General features: G+C 42.5%; 2 protein-coding genes and 2 non-coding genes across 6 annotated transcripts; 3 read left to right on the top strand and 1 right to left on the bottom strand.

The window, feature by feature from the left end:
• Positions 1–4824: 4824 nt before the first annotated feature.
• Positions 4825–11893, bottom strand: LOC136478048 (putative disease resistance protein RGA3). 3 transcript variants are annotated; one of them, XR_010764166.1, is made up of 5 exons: positions 11519–11893; positions 9987–11123; positions 7886–9883; positions 7387–7614; positions 4825–5280 (listed from the first exon to the last, which is right to left on the bottom strand). XR_010764166.1 is itself a non-coding variant. In XM_066476369.1 (4 exons), the coding sequence occupies exons 1-4, from the start codon at positions 11792–11794 to the stop codon at positions 7447–7449; spliced, it is 3579 nt and encodes a 1192-aa protein (XP_066332466.1). In that variant the 5' UTR covers positions 11795–11893; the 3' UTR covers positions 4825–7446. The 3 variants fall into 3 exon arrangements, 1 of the variants encoding a protein (XP_066332466.1); XR_010764168.1 differs by having other exon boundaries at positions 6892–7614; XM_066476369.1 differs by having other exon boundaries at positions 4825–7614.
• Positions 11894–12708: 815 nt separating this feature from the next.
• Positions 12709–12797, top strand: LOC136478865 (small nucleolar RNA Z266). The gene has a single exon (XR_010764533.1). It is a non-coding gene; the product is annotated as a small nucleolar RNA Z266 (small nucleolar RNA).
• Positions 12798–12889: 92 nt separating this feature from the next.
• LOC136478866 (small nucleolar RNA Z266) lies at positions 12890–12978 on the top strand. The gene has a single exon (XR_010764534.1). It is a non-coding gene; the product is annotated as a small nucleolar RNA Z266 (small nucleolar RNA).
• A 3165-nt stretch (positions 12979–16143) lies between these two features.
• LOC136470551 (uncharacterized) lies at positions 16144–18288 on the top strand. Its single transcript, XM_066468359.1, has 5 exons — positions 16144–16360; positions 16943–17323; positions 17407–17611; positions 17855–18015; positions 18107–18288. Exons 1-5 carry the CDS (start codon positions 16144–16146, stop codon positions 18286–18288), a joined length of 1146 nt encoding a protein of 381 aa, XP_066324456.1.
• Positions 18289–19438: the final 1150 nt, after the last annotated feature.

Consider the following 19438-nt stretch of genomic DNA (forward strand, 5'->3'; position numbering starts at 1 on the left):
TCGGAGTATGTGCATACATTCCTTCCATGCATGTGGCCTCAGGTGATCGATTTGTTTGCTTCAAAGCAGGCGGGGATCGCAAGGATGGCCGTTTATTTTTCTATCGCACGGGGTATCTCATGGCCAAAAGGGAGGAACGACCCCAAAAAAAAGTCGCACCAAAAAATAGTCTTACTTTTAGTCTTTTTAGTTGTAGGATATATATATATACTCCCGGGAGTAACTACTCCCTCCTCCTAGCGGGTACATCAGAAACCCAATAGGGAAGACGGCTCCATACATGGCACATTTGAATGCCACCAACGAGAAAATATCGATATAGCAGATTGGAGTACGTGTACTCCCTTTAAAATATAGTATTTATACATATAGATTAACGGGTCTGTTTTTTAAACCCGCTAACGTTCCACGGGTGTATATATGTGTTTCAGTGTGTAATTAAGAGCAGAGAGTAACTACTCCTAGGGAGTAGGAAAATTTTTCCATATATAGGGTGAGTTTTCTATACTCCCGAGAGTAACTACTCCCTCCTCCTAGCGGTACATCAAAAATCCAATAGGGAAGACGGCTCCATGCATAGTACATTTGAATGCCACCAACGAGAAAATATCAGTACAACAGATTGGAGTACATGTACTCCCTTTAAAATATAGTATTTATACATAGTACTTTTTAAAATGAAGTATCTGTACATAATTTTTAGGATAGAGTATTTATACATACTTTTTGGAATTGAGTATCTGTACATACTTTTTTAGAAGAATGGAGTATGTGTACATACTTTTTGGATTAGAGTATTTATACATACTTGCAAACATACGCAAAGATTTAGAAACTACAAGTGCATACTAAACCACACGATCGGAGTATGTGCATACATTCACGTATGGAGATATACAAAACAACGAGAGTATGTATTCATACTTATTTTGAGAAAAAAATATATGTGGATACTTTTGTGAGAAGGGAGTATGCGTATATACTTTTCTCAACAAAATTACACTGATGTAATACTCACATGCCAAAATCAAATCGTCAGTACTAAAAATTCATAGATAATTGAATCAGCCTTCACTGCCTATGCTTGCACCGTATCCCGCGTGGAGCCGCCGGTGGAGCAACAACTCATGCGGGCAGGATTGCATGAATCAAATCCCACGACGACGGCGGGCAGCGGATGCCGATTGGAGCAGTTTCACGTGGACGGAAACTCTGATGATCGGTAGTCTCACGTTGAAGTCCGATCTGAAACCTATGGTGGAAAAAAAATCAATGCTTAAAAATCCAAATAGAATCTGAATCCATCGGATGCGAGGACTCAAGAATCAAAAAATGAGGCATCCGTTCAAGGAGGCATAGTGAGAAAAGAAAAGGATAACCAATGCCTGGATCTGGATCGAGAGAGGCACCGTGGGAGACGGGCACCAGCGCCGGCCAGATGCAGGCTCCTCAACCGTCGCCGATCGCGGTTGTGGAGCGAGAGCCGCCGGATCCACAAGGCCAGGGGAGTGCCGCCGGATCAACTGACCTGGATCTGGAAGCTATCGTGGGGCGCCGTGCGGGTTGGGCCGCCGTCGCCGCCAAGGACGCTTACCGCACGGGCTGGCAGTGCCGTGCGTGCGGGGAGGGCCGTCGACGCAATCGGGAGGGTCGGGGCCGCCGCCGTCACGGTTCCGACTTCAGCACGGAACTGCTCGGCGGGGACGGAGCTCGGACACCAGTGGGCTCGCGTAGCCTGGCGTGCCCGCTGGACTATGGCGGCGCTGACATCTCCGACAGGGCCGTGGAAGAGAGGAGGAAGGGAAGAGGACGGCGGTGACTGCGAGATGCGTCGGGTGGGGCTCCGGCCTGAGATGCTTGTGGATCTTTCTATATATATCAGATTAACGGGTTTGTTTTTTAAACCCGCTAACGTTCCACGGGTGTATATGTGTGTGTCAGTGTGTAATTAAGAGCAGGGAGTAACTACTCCTAGGGAGTAGGAAAAATTCCATTGTCCAAGTCAGAAACTAGCGCACGCAAAGCAACCTGTCACCAACGACGTCGTTCACTGCTGTGTTTGGTCGCATGACTGCTAATCAGTCATCACGCACAATCCACGGGCAAGGAAAAGCTACCCAGAATCAGATTGCACACTAGAAACGCCCTCCTTGATTATACCAGTTCATAAGTACAGGTTTCAAACTATGATGGTCTGCTCATTTGTTTTGGGTATTATTGTGTTGTTATGATCTCAGAAATGAAACATAGCTATATGATCTTCTATATTTCGCAAGACTAACCAACTTAGCAAATCTGTATTACACATGTTTGCACGGGCATTAGAAATGGCGAGTCATCCAATTATCCTATTTCAAATAGGGTAGTATAGCTACTAGTTAATATGCATTTAGCAAGGAAGCAAAAGCAAGTATCCTTCGGGAAGCTGTTTGTTTTTCAGTGTCATCGACCCGCTGAGCCCGTCTACAGGATTCTGGTGGACGACAATACGATATATTGAAGTGCTCCACAAACTCGTGAGTAAACAACCTGTATTCCTTGTTGATGTGGGAAGAAGATTAGAATAGAGGTAGTGAAGTTAGAAAAGCTAAGTATCACGAAATTAAGAAGCATGGCTTGCAATCTGCTTAGACTTCAAGAACCTCTTGCCCCCGCTGTGTAAAATATATCAAAGGCTTGCTATGGTGAGCCAAGCCTCCTTTTTTCATCCATGCTAATCGCCGGAACTGGAGCAAGGAGTGAAAGTTTATTTGGAGGTATCTTCCCTTCTGCAATTGAGAGAGAGAAAAAATGCACAATCGATTTGAATACCATGCTTTAAATCTTCTGCGAAATGGCTCAAGTCTTTATGAAGGCGTTTTATATGGCTCTCTATTTGCACACTAATGCTCAAAAGTGTTTAAAATTAGATGACCACACAAATAAAATAACACTGAATAAAATAGTTAGATTGTAAAAATTGGACTTTCATTTTTTTAGGTTGATCTGCATTGACCAAAATCTCTCTATTTCTATGTGGCATATCAAACAATATGACCAGTCTCTGTACATTTAAATTTAATTTCATCTTGTAGCGCTCATATTTGAGTTTGTGCAACTATTATGAGTATATCGGTGACCACAATGATTTGACCCTAGAAAAATTGTTTTAATTTTGATGTGATGTTGGAGCTCACTTTGGACAATAAAAACAAAACAGCTACTATATAAATGTGAAATACGAACTATCAAGTATCAAATATGTGATATGTGTATTGTTGAAAACAACTCATATCATAAGCTCAGGAAGGTACTAGAACCAGGTCATAGACTTGGCTGCCAGCAAGACTTTGTAGGTGCAAAGACAAGCATTGTCCAGGTGAGCTTCAGTGTTCTTGTCCTTCATACTATCTGATTCATCATCATCCTTGTTTCACCTGTCATGACGATGGGCTGGTATGATAGCCTGAAATACAAAATGGCATAGGCAAAAATAATCATTCACATGAGGTTTTTAGATGCAATCTACAGTTGAAGAAAATACAAGTAGCATCAACTGATAGGGAAAGCAAACTTCCAGGAGGTAAGCTAGAAGTTAATCCTGTTACCTAGGTTCTATTTCTACACTTGCTAAACCAATCCACTTTGATAAACAAATGAGCTATAGATTAGAGTATGGTCCTTTGTCAAACCACTCAACAGGACATAAGTGTGGTTGTAATGGAAAAATAACGTTTTCACCACAAGATCATATTATTCTGCCTACTACTATCGTTGTGACAGAGAGCTAATAATTTTTGCCAAAGTAAGTTAACTAAAGGGCATAATTCATTATAATGTAAAGGTACATGTGCATATGGATTTCTCAAGCTAAGGGCATATCACAACTGATCCAACAAAATTGGTGTTGAAATTTGTTGAGCCCTCGGGAATTTATTTTGTATTTATTCAAGTTCTGCGCATTAGAATAAATAAAGAATACATGTGCATATGGATTTCTCAAGCTAAATTGGTGTTCAAATTTTGTACAGCCCTCTGGGAATTTTTTTCGCATTTATTCAAGTTCTGCACATTACAATAAATAAATAAATTTTGGTTCGAGTGACATATGCAAACATATTTTAAAAAGGTAGAGGATTATGTTATGAATCTAAGAAAATTAATTTCATAGTATTTGAATCTATTGTTATTTTCCTACGATTTTCACAAGTTTCTGCATGGATTAGTACCAATGTGCAAGTTCTTATTAGCTTGTACTATTCATTTTCTTGTCCTAACAAGCAAACACATACAGAGAAGGAAGGACCAAACCGCTACAGATCCACATCAAGAAGCATTCAAACGGGATGCGCAACCAGTTGAAGGAGCTAGATATAGCCGTATATGATTTGGCTCGAGTTTACCTTGTTGAAGGAGAGCAGAGCTCTCTGTGGGCGTGATCTCCGGCGAAGGTGACGACGAGCACTTCGTGCTCTTTTGTGTCTCTTGCTGTGACTCGGCAGTGGCCTCGCTCTTCGCCTCACACAGAGGAGCTTCGGCCACCGCCGCTGCGCTCGCGTCTAGAGAGCACGGGGTGCTTGGCGGCGGCGCCTGTGCCACGCTGGGCGACCGCGTCTCCTCGCCGGTCGCCGTGCCCTCGCTGCCGCCCGCTCTCCCAGGGAGCACGACGGGCCAAGGGCCCAAGAAACTTCGCGAGCCATCGGATGAGAGAATCGGGCAAAGACCTGAATCGCTACCGCATCGGACGGAGGACGACGGACTACGTTGCTTGCTCGTCGGATCCAACGGCCAGCGGGCGACGTGGCCAAATATGGTGCGAGCGCGTGGCCAAATATCTTTTAAGAGGCTAGAACATCAGGCGCCCAAAAGGGCGCCCTACCGTGACTTCTCTTCCGCAACTTGAATTTTAGCAGGTCCATCAGGGAATTGCTTCATTTATCAACAGAAAAAAAAATCATAATGGCTAATTTCCTAAAAAAAGCATAAACGGTTTATAATCTTGAGTTGACAGGTAAAACACTACAAAGGCCATAGATAAGTAAGTAAAACATATGAGATCACAAAGCTACATTCAGGGAGTGAGACAAGGCCAAAAGAACTAAAGAATTCACTCGTTGACAACAGTTTTACAAAAAAAGAAGACCAAAGATAAAAACCTATTATCATTATGCATATAATGGATTAATGGTACATCTACATAGATAATCCTGTAGCCTCCTGTAGCAATGGCCATTGTGATCATTTAAAATCAAATCACGAGTATCATCATCAGAGCAAAGTAGTCAAAGCCCTATCAGTTACCTGCAATTTGGCACACACAGTACATCAGCGCATGGTATGACATAGAAAATAGATGCAAGCCAAAAAAAGAAAAGAAAAAAACAGAAATATGGCTTACAATAATCTGCAAAGAACCATTGAGGCCGTAGCCATTTACCAAGGAAATGTTAAATGATATTTCTTAATGCACGATGTAATATTCAATAAATAAATTACTGGTCCGTAAGACATTCTATTTGCCCTCCTTTTCCCAAATCAATTTTCAACTCTAACATCCTGTGTATTTCTTCCAAGAGTAACCCACATGTCCAAAGGGAGAAAAAAAAACAGAATGGCAGTAGCACAGGTATTACACAAATAATAGCTGCAGTCTACACATGTAGAAGAATATGATGGTTGAATCTCAAGGCTCATAATAAAGGCCGCTCTCATATTAGATTTTTTTTTTTCCAAAATTGGATTAAAATGGTGACCGTGGGTGTTGTTTCATTCGATAGACATCAATTTCCAAGAAACCAAAAGTTACTTGCAATGGGATCATTTAAAAAAATTCCATTTATTAGATTATACTCATTTAAGCCTTTATGGTATGGTATACAAGTAACCATTGTCAAGAGTACATAATTTAATGCATGGTAGGACAGAGAGCTACAAACTAATAGTTCTGACGAGCAGATATTTGTAGGACCATCTCTTCCCTGAGCAGAAAAAAGCACAACATATGGTTTTCAAAATTTTGTTATGCTAAAATTACTGACACAAAAAATCCAATTCTTGAGAGCTTCCACAAGGCAAATCCAGTGGCGAGTTGGGGCATGCTAACACACAGCATACTTTACACCATGAGAAGAGATTTCTAGTTATGTCAAGAAGCCTGAGATATGAAACATGCAAAATATCATTGTGGAAAGTATGTTGTGTGTTAGCATACATCTCATCTGCTCCAACCATTAGCCTCTATTATTTCAGTATAATAACCCTTGAGTTACGGCATGCTAACACACAACATGCTTTCCACAAGTATGATGTGTATTAGCATACATCTCACCATGAGAAGAGATTTCTAGTTATGTCTAGGGTTATTATTAATTGTGAATACTCTATGGCTCATACGTAATCAACATGACAATCATAAGATAATATTCACTTATAACCAATCTCTTTAGTCCATCTGGCAGTACGATTGACCTCACTCCTCTGTATGAAATAGTTGCACAGATGCGGCCTGTTCGGGAGGCCGTATCGTATCGTGGATTATTTACTGCTGGCTGGTTTGGTGTGAGAGAAAAACACTATTCCCGGTTGGAAATTCACGATCGTTTACGAGCAAGCGAACAGGCTGCAACTCATTAGACTTATTGAGCCTCTACTGAACTTTGTGGCATACATCTCATTTGAATATTGCGGCACCCAAATAAATTATGAACTTCGCCAAAAAATAAATAAATTATGAAGGCACAAACTCAAGGAGGTGTTAGAACACTGCACTAATCTTGTTCATCGTTGTGAAATCCTGGATGCGGTAGCAGAGGCGGAACTAGAATTATAACAATCCAATCTATAAAGTTGGATGAGAGAAGTCGGAAATCCATAAGAAACGATTTCCTCGCAGTGCAAAAACCTGCAGCTCACCTGGCAAACGTTGAGATCCAGAGCCTGTCGTTGTGCTCCTCGCTGCTAGATCTCTCGGAGTTGAGGACGACTCGCCGAAGACGAACGCAACCCCTTCAACTACACGACACATCCACGACGCCTAAATGCATCTGAAGACAGGCAAGCCACCGCTTCTCATCGCGAGTGGAGAGTCCGACTGCCTGGGGCCGCCGGGATCCTAGCGAGCTAATGGCACCTCCACGCCATGGATCCAAGGAGGTTGTTCCTCCCTACGCGCTCTAACTCGCCACCTCCACCAGAGCTGCACCCCTCGCTCCCAGCAGCTGAGAGAGATGGGATAGAAATAGAGAGAAGGGGGAGAGAGCGACGGATGGGAGATAAGGCCGAGACTGGGAAGAAGAAGACCGGGGACGGGAACAAGGGGCCGCCGCGCTCACACGATATACATGTGATGTTCTATGAAATCTAATAGATTTAGTACCAAAAGATCTGTCGGACAGATAAATCTCTTACCTCGAGTGTAGCAGGTATGCGACATTCATGCAAAACTGTCTCAAGAGTATTCCATCAAGTTCAGCGCCCCGCCCGTGATGATTCACCATATCCATACATGGTAAAATATTCGAGATCTTCATCTTGACCCCATTCTTTTGTATCTGCAGGGCTATTGCTTCCCTCCCAGATGTTGGCTTTGCGGTCATCCTCGGGTGAATGTTTCATCAACTTGCCATCAAAATAAATCTGGAGACACCAATCGTGTTAGAACTCTAGTCTCAATTCAATCAAATGAACATCTGATTTTAAAGTTGTGCCGTATTTATACTAATATTAGCACAATACCCACTGTTAGAAGATGGCTTCCTCAGTTTGGGACACAAGCAATGCTAAATGAAAAAGTACCGGTCACATGGAGTAGCAACCATGAATGCTTTATGCTATTCCTCCACCAGTAAAAGAAAATAGAGCTTCGACAGAACTAACTTAATACTGGCTAGTGAGTGCCTAAAGTTACCTTATCTTTTATGTCGCTATGCCTGATCCAGTTATAATGGCCCCTGAACCATCTTTGCAATGCGTCATTATCATTGATTTCCAATTTCTTCAGAGCAGTAAATGTCAGTACGTATTCAGGCAGAGTCCTAAGTCTAGTGCAGCCAGAAATAATGAGTTCCTGCAGTGATGACAGGATTCTCAGTTCTTCTGATAGCTCCACACTATGACAGCCATCTATCTGCAGTGATCGGAGTGATACCAGAAAACGAATGCCTTCTGGCAATGTCGGCCCGTGGTAATTTGAGATTTCCAATACCTCAAGAGTGGGGATAAATTGAAGCAGTGCCCATTTGCTGGGCAGAAGTCGGCAACTTCTAACATGCAGTTTTGATAGCATCAAAGAGGATGATGAGGCTGCATCATATTGACTTGCTACAACTTCATCACTTGCTTCTATTCTCCATTCATTTGCCCTAGGAAGGCATGGCTTCAACCTTAACTTAGGGCAATGACAGATTTCCAACTTGTAAAGGCTAGGGAACATAAACTCACCCTTTGCTGAAACTTTGGTGACCCACTCCTCGAGGTTACCAAGATTAGCCAAGGTAAGCTCTCTTAGTTTTTTAAATGCTCCATTGCCACCACAAATATCCACTCCCAGTTTCCTGAGGATAGGCATTCTCTTCAGAATCAGCTGCTCCAAATTTTGTAATTGGCCAAACGGTGGTAAATGTTCGCATCTGGGTAAATCTACCATCTCAATGCGAACAAGATCTGGTAGACAAGACGCCAAGTCTATCATCCATCCAGAAAAGGAAGTTGCCATGTAGCTTTGCAGTTTCAAAGTAACTAGACTTTCAGGAGGCTGTAAATTTTGCAGCAATGCTTCATCCTCCACAAAGCGTTCAACTGCAGGTGTCCATGCCATTGTCAAATTGTATAGTGTTGATTTAGCTGCCAAATTTACTGCACCAATTTCTTCAATACATGTCACATTTTCAAGGCACTCAATTTCTAGTTCAGCTGGATATACAGATTGTAGCCGTGAAATATTGCTACACTTCCCAAACATTGCTCTTTGAACAATAAACTTGGGCAATGTCAGAATATCATTTTTGAACTGAGACTCCCTGACACGCTTTTGCAACCAGGGCGAACATCCTTGTATTAGCAGAAATTTGAGGCTGGTAATTTCACATAAACTTTGTGGAAAATTCTCTATCCACTGACATCCTGAGAGATCTAAAGTCTGGAGATTCTTTAGATTGCTTACAGATTCAGGTAGATAGATGAGACTTGGACAACGGGACAGGTTTAGATACTGTAGGCTAGTAACACAACATATATTCTCCATGCCAACCAGTAGATTTAGTTTAAAGCAACATGACAGGTTCAAATAGTGAAGTTCACTTAGCCTCCCGAAAGACTTCGGCAAAGAATAAAGAGCAGAACAATGTGCCAGGTCCAAATGTGTGAGGTTCTGCAGGTCACTGAATGATTCTGGTAATGAACAAAGCTCACAGCATCCAGACAGGTCCAGATGTAGCAAGCTTCTGAGTTTGTTTACTGAGTCTGGCAGCTTTGAAATTTTTGGAGACCCACTTAGGTTCAAATAGATCAGGTTTGAAAGGCCAGTGACGTGCTCAGGAATCTGTTCATGTTGCATGCCAACAGCAGAAAGATACCTCAATTGCTTCAATTTGCCAATATAAGCTGGTAGGTTCCCATTGGAGCACTTGCTTAAATCTAGTACACGCAAGGATTTACTATACAAAGACATCGGAATTTCACCACAATCAAAAACATGCAAAGCTCTTAACTTAGCAGGAACATCACTGCATGAAGCTGTTTGCCTTGGGCAATTGACTACTAATGCATACCGGTAATTGCCATATTCAGAATCGTAGTCCTTTTTTCCATCCATGAGTAGTAGCTCATCATCCATAACAGATCTTGCAAGATCATGAATTAGGTCGTGCATGCTAAGCAGCATACAATTCTTTGTGTCCTCCGTAATCTGAAATATTCAGAGTATATTAATTAGACGTATCCTAAAAGGTCACTGAAAATATTTAATACAAGATAAGGATTAGATTACTTAGGTATATTTTTTGACTCACCAAGGATGTTATCCTAGAGTATTGGAGAAAGGACATTCCCAAAAGTTCATTCACGTAGTTTTCTCCAATCTTCTCGAGTGTTAAATCCTTCCTAGAACTGGAATGAATGAACCCAAGGGATATCCACTGTTGGATTAGATTATCCCTATGTATTTCACAACCTTTAGGAAACACTGAGCAATAGGAAAAGCATAGTTTCAAGTAAGGAGGCATATGGTAATAACTAAGTTTCAGCGATGGAAGCACATCATCTGTGGATGGTCCCTCCCAAATCTCACTATCTCTCATATTTTCCCACTCCCAGACATCTTTAGTGCGCAGCATGAACCCAAGAGCTTGAGCTGCTAATGGCACTCCTTTACACTTCTTTGCAATTGTCTGCCCTATGCTTTCCAGCGCATCCGTATCGCCTTCTCCTAAAGTGCAACCAGATTGAAAAGCAATCTGTCTGAACAATGCCCAACAATAATCATCAGACAGTGGCTTCAGCTTGTATGGAGCGACTGTACCTATGTTCCTTGCAACTTCTTCATTCCGTGTTGTTACAATCACCCTAACCATACTTTCCTTCTTAAAGCTGCTTAACATCAACATTAATTCACCCAACCGAAAGCAATTGCTTTCCCATAGGTCATCCAAAACAATCAAGCAACTTTTACCATCCAGTGTCTCTTCAAGACAATTACTTACTGCCTGTAGATCATCTAAACAGTCAACCTTCCCTTTGATCTGTGAAATTATACTCTTCCCAATCATTCTTAGATCAAAATGTGGAGACACAAAAACCCATGCTCTCAAATCGAAACTTTGCATCCGGTCATCATTGAAAACCAATTTAGCTAATATGGTTTTACCAATACCCCCAAACCCGAAGATAGGGATTACCAGTGTTTCTTTTTCATCATCTAAGTTTAACAATGTTACAATTTCCTCCTTCTCTTTGTGCCTTCCAACAATAGTTGCTCTATTGATCTTTGATGTTGTTTGTCTCTTCTTGATCTCTTCCTCGTCTGTTGAACAGGCGTCTAGCATGAATCCGAACTGTGTCCTCTGTGCTGCTATGTTTGCTAGCTTTTCTCTCATATTCTTCAGCTTTTTACCCATAGAAAACTTTGCAACAAAGCTAGAGATTGTCCCCTGTTCAATATGGAATTAAATTGAAACAGGTTTTAAAAGGGAAAAAAACGAACGAAGTTCCTAAATAACTGATGCACAGCTTGTCAGCAGACAGTCTTAGTATTACCAAATAACCTACACAATGTTATATAACAACGTGTTGAACCTATCTAACAATTGGTTCCATCAGAGAGATTAACTTTTGTACAAGTGCTCAATGATGTGACTAACATCGTCTCTCTTCAAGCACCCATGTGGCCATGTCTAAGCATCTTGCACAGTAGTATATGCCTAAATGAAAGAGGTAACAAAAACATATGAAGATGATTGCTGCAGTAGTTCAGGACACAGGACTGTAATTGGTGCTATTACGAAGAAGTCTATGTTTTTTAGAGCACACGCAAGAGAAGATCTACCTGTGACAATTTGATTTCAAATTCATCGAGCATATCGGATATGTCGTAGGCGGCATTCTTGAGCATTTTGAGCCACAGCCTGACCGGTTCCTCCCTCACGGACCGCCTCTCGGCATCCTTGAGTACCGCTTGCACTACCACCAGCGTGCACTTGATGTACTCCATGTCTTGCTCTAGCTTCCATCGCGCCTTGATCTGCTCCCCGACAGCAGATCCCAGGTTGCGCAACACCTCCTTGAGCACTACGGACACCAGCGCTTCCCCGACACCAGCCATGGATGCTAACGACTCCGCAGATCGCAGGTCAACGGCTCGACGTCTTCTTCTTCTTCTTCTTCTTCTTTTTTAAGAACGGCTCGACTATTTAACAACTGAAGTCTGCAGGTGCGAGAAGTGAAATATCTGTCACTCTGTCCACTCCGCCTACCACTACGGAATGGATTTTTTTAGAAGGGTAACGCGGAATGGAAACTCACTCCGACACTCCGCCTCCCAGTGCGCGTGAAGTCGTTATAGGCGGAATGGATTTTTTTAAACACGGAATCCAATTGGGTTTTTTTACAACAACTTTTAATATATAACGTTAAAACACATTATACCGGTGTGAGAAAAGAATTTCTCAGAGCACAGGTAAGTTAGGCCCTGTTTGGGACAGCGTTTACTCAGCTTCTAAGCTCAATAAGCAAATAATCTCGCATAAACGCCCTGCGATCAGGGCCAAAAAGCGAACGCGCTTCTGCGATCTCTGGTCGCCCGTAACATATCCGAAATCACGAGCAAGGCCCCGCTTTTCCGAAATCGCGAAGGCTTTTCCTCTCCGTGCCCCTCCCTCAAGACCCGAGCGGTCCCGTGCTCTCTCCCTCCCCCGTTCGCTCCCTCCCCGCCGCCTCCCATTCCCCTCCGGCCGGTGCTCCAGCCAGTGCGCCGGCAGCCGTCCCCTCCCCTCCTTCGGATCTCCAGGCATTGTGCCGGCTCCCCTCCCCTCCCCCTCCGCCGGTGCTCCAGCCAGTGCGCCGGTGGCCCTCCCATCCCCTTCTTTGGATCTACAGCAAGGGCGCCGGCTGCCGTACAGCAAGGTGATTAGGTGCTCCAGCAGTTGATTTTCACGGGTGGGACATTTTCCGTTTCAGTCCTTTGCGTCCACTTGTGACAATCCAATATCGCTTGTTTCAATTGCATTCAGTGCAGTGGGTTGGCAGGAGTGATGAACCAATTAGATGTGCGAACTTACCTTATGAGCTTAACTTTTGAGGCATACATTCAGTCTGAACTGCCAGTCCACTGATTAGTGTTCTGCATTATGCGACACTTGTATAAGTGCCCATTGTCGATATCGGTGCACTGCTGCTTTTGTGTTTTCATAGAATAGTTCATTGGCAAGGAATGATGAATCAATTAGATGTGTGAAGTTTCCTTATGAACTTAACTCTTGAGGCATACATTCTGTCCGACCTGCCATGCTATTGTTTAATTTTCTGCTACAGCCCCGTTCGACTTACCTTAAATCCGACTTATTCGGCTTCTTTTTTCAGTCGAAATAGTGTTTTTCTCTCACAACATTTCAGCCAGAACAGTGTTTTCAGCCCATTTCAGTCAAGTTTCAGCAAGCCGAACGGGGCTAGCCATGCATCTATTTAGTATTCTGCTGCATTCTGTTTTTTTTATTGTTAGCAGTATGTACATCTTTGCTTCATTTTGTTAATGGCATGCCTATCCTCCCTTACTATTTGTATTATATGGCTTATCTGTTGAATGTTACTAGAGCTCTTTGTGTTTTGGTAGTATAACTTAGGGTTATTTGTTCAGTTGCAGTGTCTTTGGACTGGGATTTGTGCTGTCCTAGGCTCCTAACACAGTTGGTTGGCTGGAATGATGAATCAATTTGTTCAGTTAGCGGATGATATGAATATGTGTGCTTTCCGTGATGCTATTGCTAATGCGTTGGTTGGGTGATTCATGGTTAGAAACTTGAGTATTTTGTAGCAATTACATTACCCAAATGGATGTTATTTTCGACTATTATTGTACATTGCAACTTAATGGAACCATATTGCTATCTCAAACTTTAAAAATATTCCCACCATTGTCTTCAGATTATTGTGACGAACCAAAAGAGGTATCATCAGCCTTAGGGGTACATAGGTCAATTTACATCCAGGACAGATAATCTACCAGAAATAATCAGGACAACCAAATACCCAGCTTATTCAGAGAGCAGATTCTCCAGATCGTGACTTATCAGATAAGCCTGCTCAGCTTATAAGCCTAGTTATTTGGACCGGACCGGACCGGCGGTCGGACCGGTAAAAGACCGAACCAGAGCCTACACCGGTCCGGTTCAGTTCAAAGACCGTCTGTGCAATCGGACCGCTATAAACCGGTTGAACCGGCCGGTTTTTCATCAAACCGGTGAACCGGGCGGTTCCATACGAACCGGTGGGTTTTTGATTTTTTTCCAAAGTTATCCTCTGTGCACTCAGCAGAACCTTATCTACGTAGGGGCATTGATGTACATCGGTAAAAATGAGTCCTTTAGGGTTGTTTGCTGGCTGAGGGAGGGAAAAAAATTCACTCTTATCCTTTTCGCGGTCATTTTGGGCGGCGGCGGCGGCGGCTCTGCTCCTCCTGGAAGCGGCGCGCGCGTAGCTGGGGGCTCCGTCACTCGGGGTCTCTCCCCTACCCGCAGCGCCCACCGCGTCAGGCGAGCTCCGCTCCCACCTGCGCCGCCAGAGTGCCCATCCGCCCGTCGCCGTTTTCTCCATCGCCCAACAGCAACACAACAGAGCAGATCCCCATCGTCGCCTCATGTCTCCGTTGCTCCGATGACCGACACATAGGTACGCTTCTCTTCCAAGAAAGAGAGGAGGAATCCTTCTCTCCTTTGCGCTGCTCTTCTCAGCTGCTGTTAAGACTTAAGACTTTAAGAGAGTTGCTCGTGCCGCGTCTACATGCTAGTCATTTGTTTGTAAATTTCCCCGAGGATGCGGATCCATGCCCTGCGTCGTGCGCTTCCGGCGGCCGGCCGCTGTCACCGCACTATTTGACTGTTCGGTATTCCGGATTTCCGGTGGCTGACTTTGCTAGCGTGGTCTCCCATCCTCAGTCGCCCTCCCACCTAGGCCACCATCAATTCAGCCAGCAAGATTTCATTCTAAAAGTGCAGTTAGTTTGTAGTTTTGTACATCGCTGTTGGCATATTTCATTCGATTCATCAATTAGTTATGCTGCCTGTACATTGTTGATTGCACTGTATGGATGTTGTTCATCAGCCTCAAACCAATTGCAAATTGACCCGTGCTGCCTCATGTCATGTTTACTTTCCCTGCGAACTCCCTACTTTGTTTCAGATATATTTAACATCAATACTAAAACCTACTACTGAATCAGGCATTTCTTTTCAACCCAAGTTTCCTGTTAACTACAGCTACCGATGGTCATGTCCTCTTTAATTTGGTTGGAAATTTGGTACTTTATTGCTCATGTTGTCTGGTCATTTAATTTATTAGTAACCGAACGACAGACAAGGAGCCGCCTCGGCGGGCAGATACTGCAGTGCACTGCACCTGCAGCGGCGGGCAAGGAGCCAAGGACAACGAGCGGCGGGCGCCGGGCGGATCCAGATTCCTGTTCTGCTTTTTCAATCTCCGGCTTCCAGACAGCACGTCCACTCCACGACATGGCCGCTAATGGTGAGCTTGTCTAGTATTTGTCTGCGTTTATTAGATGACAGCACCTCCACTCCACGACACTATATGGCCTGCATTTATTTGGTATTTGTCTAGTGAGATTTTTTATATGATTTCAATAAGATTTGTTAGATATATTTAGTAAGATTTTTTAGATATATTCAGTAAGATATATGGCCTACATTGCTTTGTTAATTGACTGATAGAATAGAAACATGGCTATGATTATTGATTAATGTCATAGAAACGTAAGGTTATCCATGCACTCATATATATTTTCTTTTGCACACAGTGGATTCTTCGGACACTCCAACTCCGGTTGACAGTAATCGGAATTCAACACCTTCTACTCAAGAGGCATCCGTAGAAGTAAAGACAAGAAGGAAATCTGATCCAGCATGGGGATATTGTACACAGTTCACTGAAGGAGGAAAAAAGAAGATCAAATGCATGTTCTGTAATGATGTATTTGTAGGAGGAGGGATCCATCGTTTTAAGGAGCATTTAGCCAAATACCCAGGTAATGTGGCGCCATGTAAAAAGGTGGATCCTGAGGTTGAGCATGCAATGTTTCAAAACATTGAAGATTGGAAAGAAAAGAAAAAGAAGGCACAACAGGACTATGAGGAATGGAATGCATATGGGCCAGAACCTGGAGAACAAGATGACGTTGTTGAAGTCTCTGTTGCTAATGCACCTACAGCCCCTTCCCAGCGTGTTGCTGCTGCACCTGCAGCAAACAAAGGAAAAAAAAGACATGCTGCTACTCCTAGTGTTGGCAAGTACTTCAAGCCTAGAACTGGCCTAGGGGATCAACCAACAATTAAGAGTGTTCTTCAAGGAGAAGCAGTCAAGGAGAAGACAGATTTGTGCATGACAAGATGGTTTCTTGATGCATCTATTTCCTTTAATGCAAGTAATTCCATTTTTTTCCAGCCGATGATTGATGCTGTGTGTGCATATGGTTCTGGATACAAGGGGCCAAACTTTAATCAGCTGCGTGGTCCATTGCTTGCAAAATGTGTTGCGAAAACTAGGAATTTTGTTGATGGTTTCCGTAGAACTTGGAGGGAAACTGGTTGCACTATTATGGCTGATGGGTGGACTGACAGAAAGAGAAGGACCCTCATCAACTTCTTGGTGTACTGTCCCAAAGGTACTGTTTTTCTAAAGTCAGTTGATGCCACTGATAGCTCCAAAACTACAGATTTCTTGTTTAGATTATTCAAAGATGTAGTAAATTTTGTTGGGCCTGAGCATGTGGTTCATTTTGTCACTGATAATGCCTCAAACATGGTTGCTGCTGGTAGAAGGTTAGAAGATGAGTTCCCATCCATTTCTTGGTCCCCTTGTGCTGCCCATTGTTTGAATTTGATATTGTCTGACTTTGGTAAGGAGGATTTAGTGAAGACTACTGTAGCTCATGCATCAGGCATTACAAAATATCTCTATAACCATTGCTTCCCATTGTATCTAATGAGGAAGTTCACTAAAGGTCATGAGATTCTCCGCCCAACCCAAACTCGTTTTGCTACTAATTTTATTGCTTTGCAAAGCATATATAAGCACAAAGCTGAACTGCATGCAATGGTTATCTCCAATGAGTGGACAACCTGTGCATATTATAAGGAACCAAAAGCCAAAAAGTTCACCAAAGCTGTGCTAGACCAAAAGTTCTGGAAAAATTGTGCTATTGTTTGCCAATTATCAGAACCACTAGTTCAGGTGCTGAGAATAGCGGACAGCGATGAGAGACCTGCAATGGGCTATCTATTTGCAGCATTCCATGCTGCAAGAGATGAAATTGTGAAGAGATTTCAGCGAAAGAAAGAGTTAGCAAAGCCTTTCTTGGAATACATAGATGCACGGTGGGATAAGCACTTTGATAAGAATCTCCATGCTGCTGGCTTTTGGTTCAATCCTAATAACCAGTACAATATTGAACTAAGAGAGAAGTACAAGTTTACTACTTCTGGAGTTCTTGATGTCATAGAGAGATATGCTGGCAAAGATGCTGCCCTTAGAAGTGCTTTGACAAAAGAAATGAAGATTTTTAGGAATGGAGAAGGTGATTTTGGGCGTTCAACTGCTATAAATGATCGCTCGGTCATGCTTGCTGGTAACTTCACTACTACTTCTAGATTGCTGTTTTTTACTTTTTTAGTTTATTTCAGCATCACTAACTTCTGTTTTGTCACACAGATGAGTGGTGGCAAACTTATGGTTGCAGCGCACCAAATTTACAGAAGCTTGCCCTGCGTGTGTTGAGCCAAACTTGCAGTGCTTCTGGATGTGAGAGGAGCTGGAGCTACTTTGAGCATGTGCACTCCAAAAAAAGAAACAGATTAGAGCATCAAAGGCTAAATGATATTGTGTATGTTCATTGTAACCTGAGATTGCGTCAAAGGTACCCCTTCTCTAGTTCCTTACATTCATTCACAGCTATCTGCTAGCTTGTTCTTTAACCTGAAAATGATATTGTCTATTGGACTGAAACTTGCACAGCTAGCCGCTAGTCTATTCTGTAACTTGAAAATAATATTAGCTGTAGGTAGCAACCTCACTTTAGGATTGTTGGTTACTGTCAAATATTAATGTCAATTGGATAATAGTCCTCATTGTTTTCTTGTTTGAACTATTTGAACATTAGGTCCAAATTTAGTACAAGAAATTATGACCCAATAAGTTTGGAACAAATTGGAAAGGGAAATGAAGCTTGGATCTTAGAGGACAATCCACCTCACCTTAACTCGGAAGAGCTAAACGCCTTTCGTAGTGAACTGTCCGCACTAAGTATACAATGCAGTGATGGTAATGTCTCTTGTCAATTGTGAAATCAGTTCAACATACATATATTTTTTTTCTCATTTAACATCATATCTATATTGATAAAAAAAATTAGAATTGGTGCTAGACTTGGATGTTGTTGAGGCTGATGCCATGGAAGAAAGTGACGAGATTCAGGACATTCGGAACCTGGAAAGAGAGGAAGATCTATTTGATTACGATGGTATTGCACTTGATGTTGGTGGACCAAGTGATGATGCACTTGAAGATGAATGGGATCCCCTGAATTTTGATTGAGTACCATCTACCAGTCATGCTATTAGTCATGCTGTCATCCAGTTATATAGGGGACAAGTAGGTTATGTTGCTGTAGATTTGGTAAATGTGCCAATGTTGCTGGGGACTTGGTAATCTCCAGTTCCTGTAGTGCTGAAACTATGCAATCTCTAGTTCCTGTCATCTCCACTTTCTGTCATCCAGTAACTGTTGTAGTTCTGAAAGTGTGAACTACTACCAGATCTTTTTTTTCTCAGATTCATGTATGCTCTGAACATTGTCATCCTTTGCCTTCTTCAGTTTTCAGTTTTAGTTACTGGATGCATTATTTGTCTAAAAATGTTGTTAGCTATTTGAGTTTCAGTTACTGGATCCTTGATCAGTACTGCAGTTGTTTAGTCTTTTTTTAGTATTTACTGGTCCGTAATGCAGAAGTTTACTGGATCCTTGATCAGGGTATGCTATGATTCTGAACTTGGTGTACATAGCTATCAGTCTGAGCTTGGTGTGCATTGCTATCAGTCTTGCAGTCTGAAACTCTGAACTGCTGCATGAAATGGTACTAACTTGATGATCCATTATCTATTTTTTACAGGGATAAAGACCCACAATCTAGTTAGGAAGTTCATAAAGATAGAACCTACATTTCTTTCATGGAAAAGCGAAGCAAAGCTGCATTCTGACTGGCTTTTTTTTGAAAAAAATTGACTGGCTAAATATTTAGCCTATTATATAGAGAACACTGGATGAAAGACTAAGAACATGTCATTTTATATATACATATGTATAAACCTTATAGTTGTGCAATTAAATTTATGTTGTTTAGCATCCGTCAATTATTAATTATAGCATATATAATTATATATATATACCGGTTCAAACTATTTTTGACCGGTTCGATTTGTCCGGTCCAAAACAATTGAACCGGCGGTTCAATCGGTTCGAAACGGTTGGACCAGTGAACCAATGAACCGACGGCCTCGCCGGTTCGATCTCCGGTCCGGTTCCAATAACTATGCTTATAAGCGAGACTCAGAAAAGCTGAAACAAACAGGGCCTTAAAGCTACTCTGAATTGCTTATGTAGACATAAGTAATACTTCCGTCGGGGCGCGGGGCCCGTCGAGGCCACATGGTCCACGAGAAGTGGCCACGATAGAAATATCGAGGGT

Source organism: Miscanthus floridulus, chromosome 8 (genome assembly GCF_019320115.1).
Source record: "Miscanthus floridulus cultivar M001 chromosome 8, ASM1932011v1, whole genome shotgun sequence".
Taxonomy (NCBI): Eukaryota; Viridiplantae; Streptophyta; class Magnoliopsida; order Poales; family Poaceae; genus Miscanthus; species Miscanthus floridulus.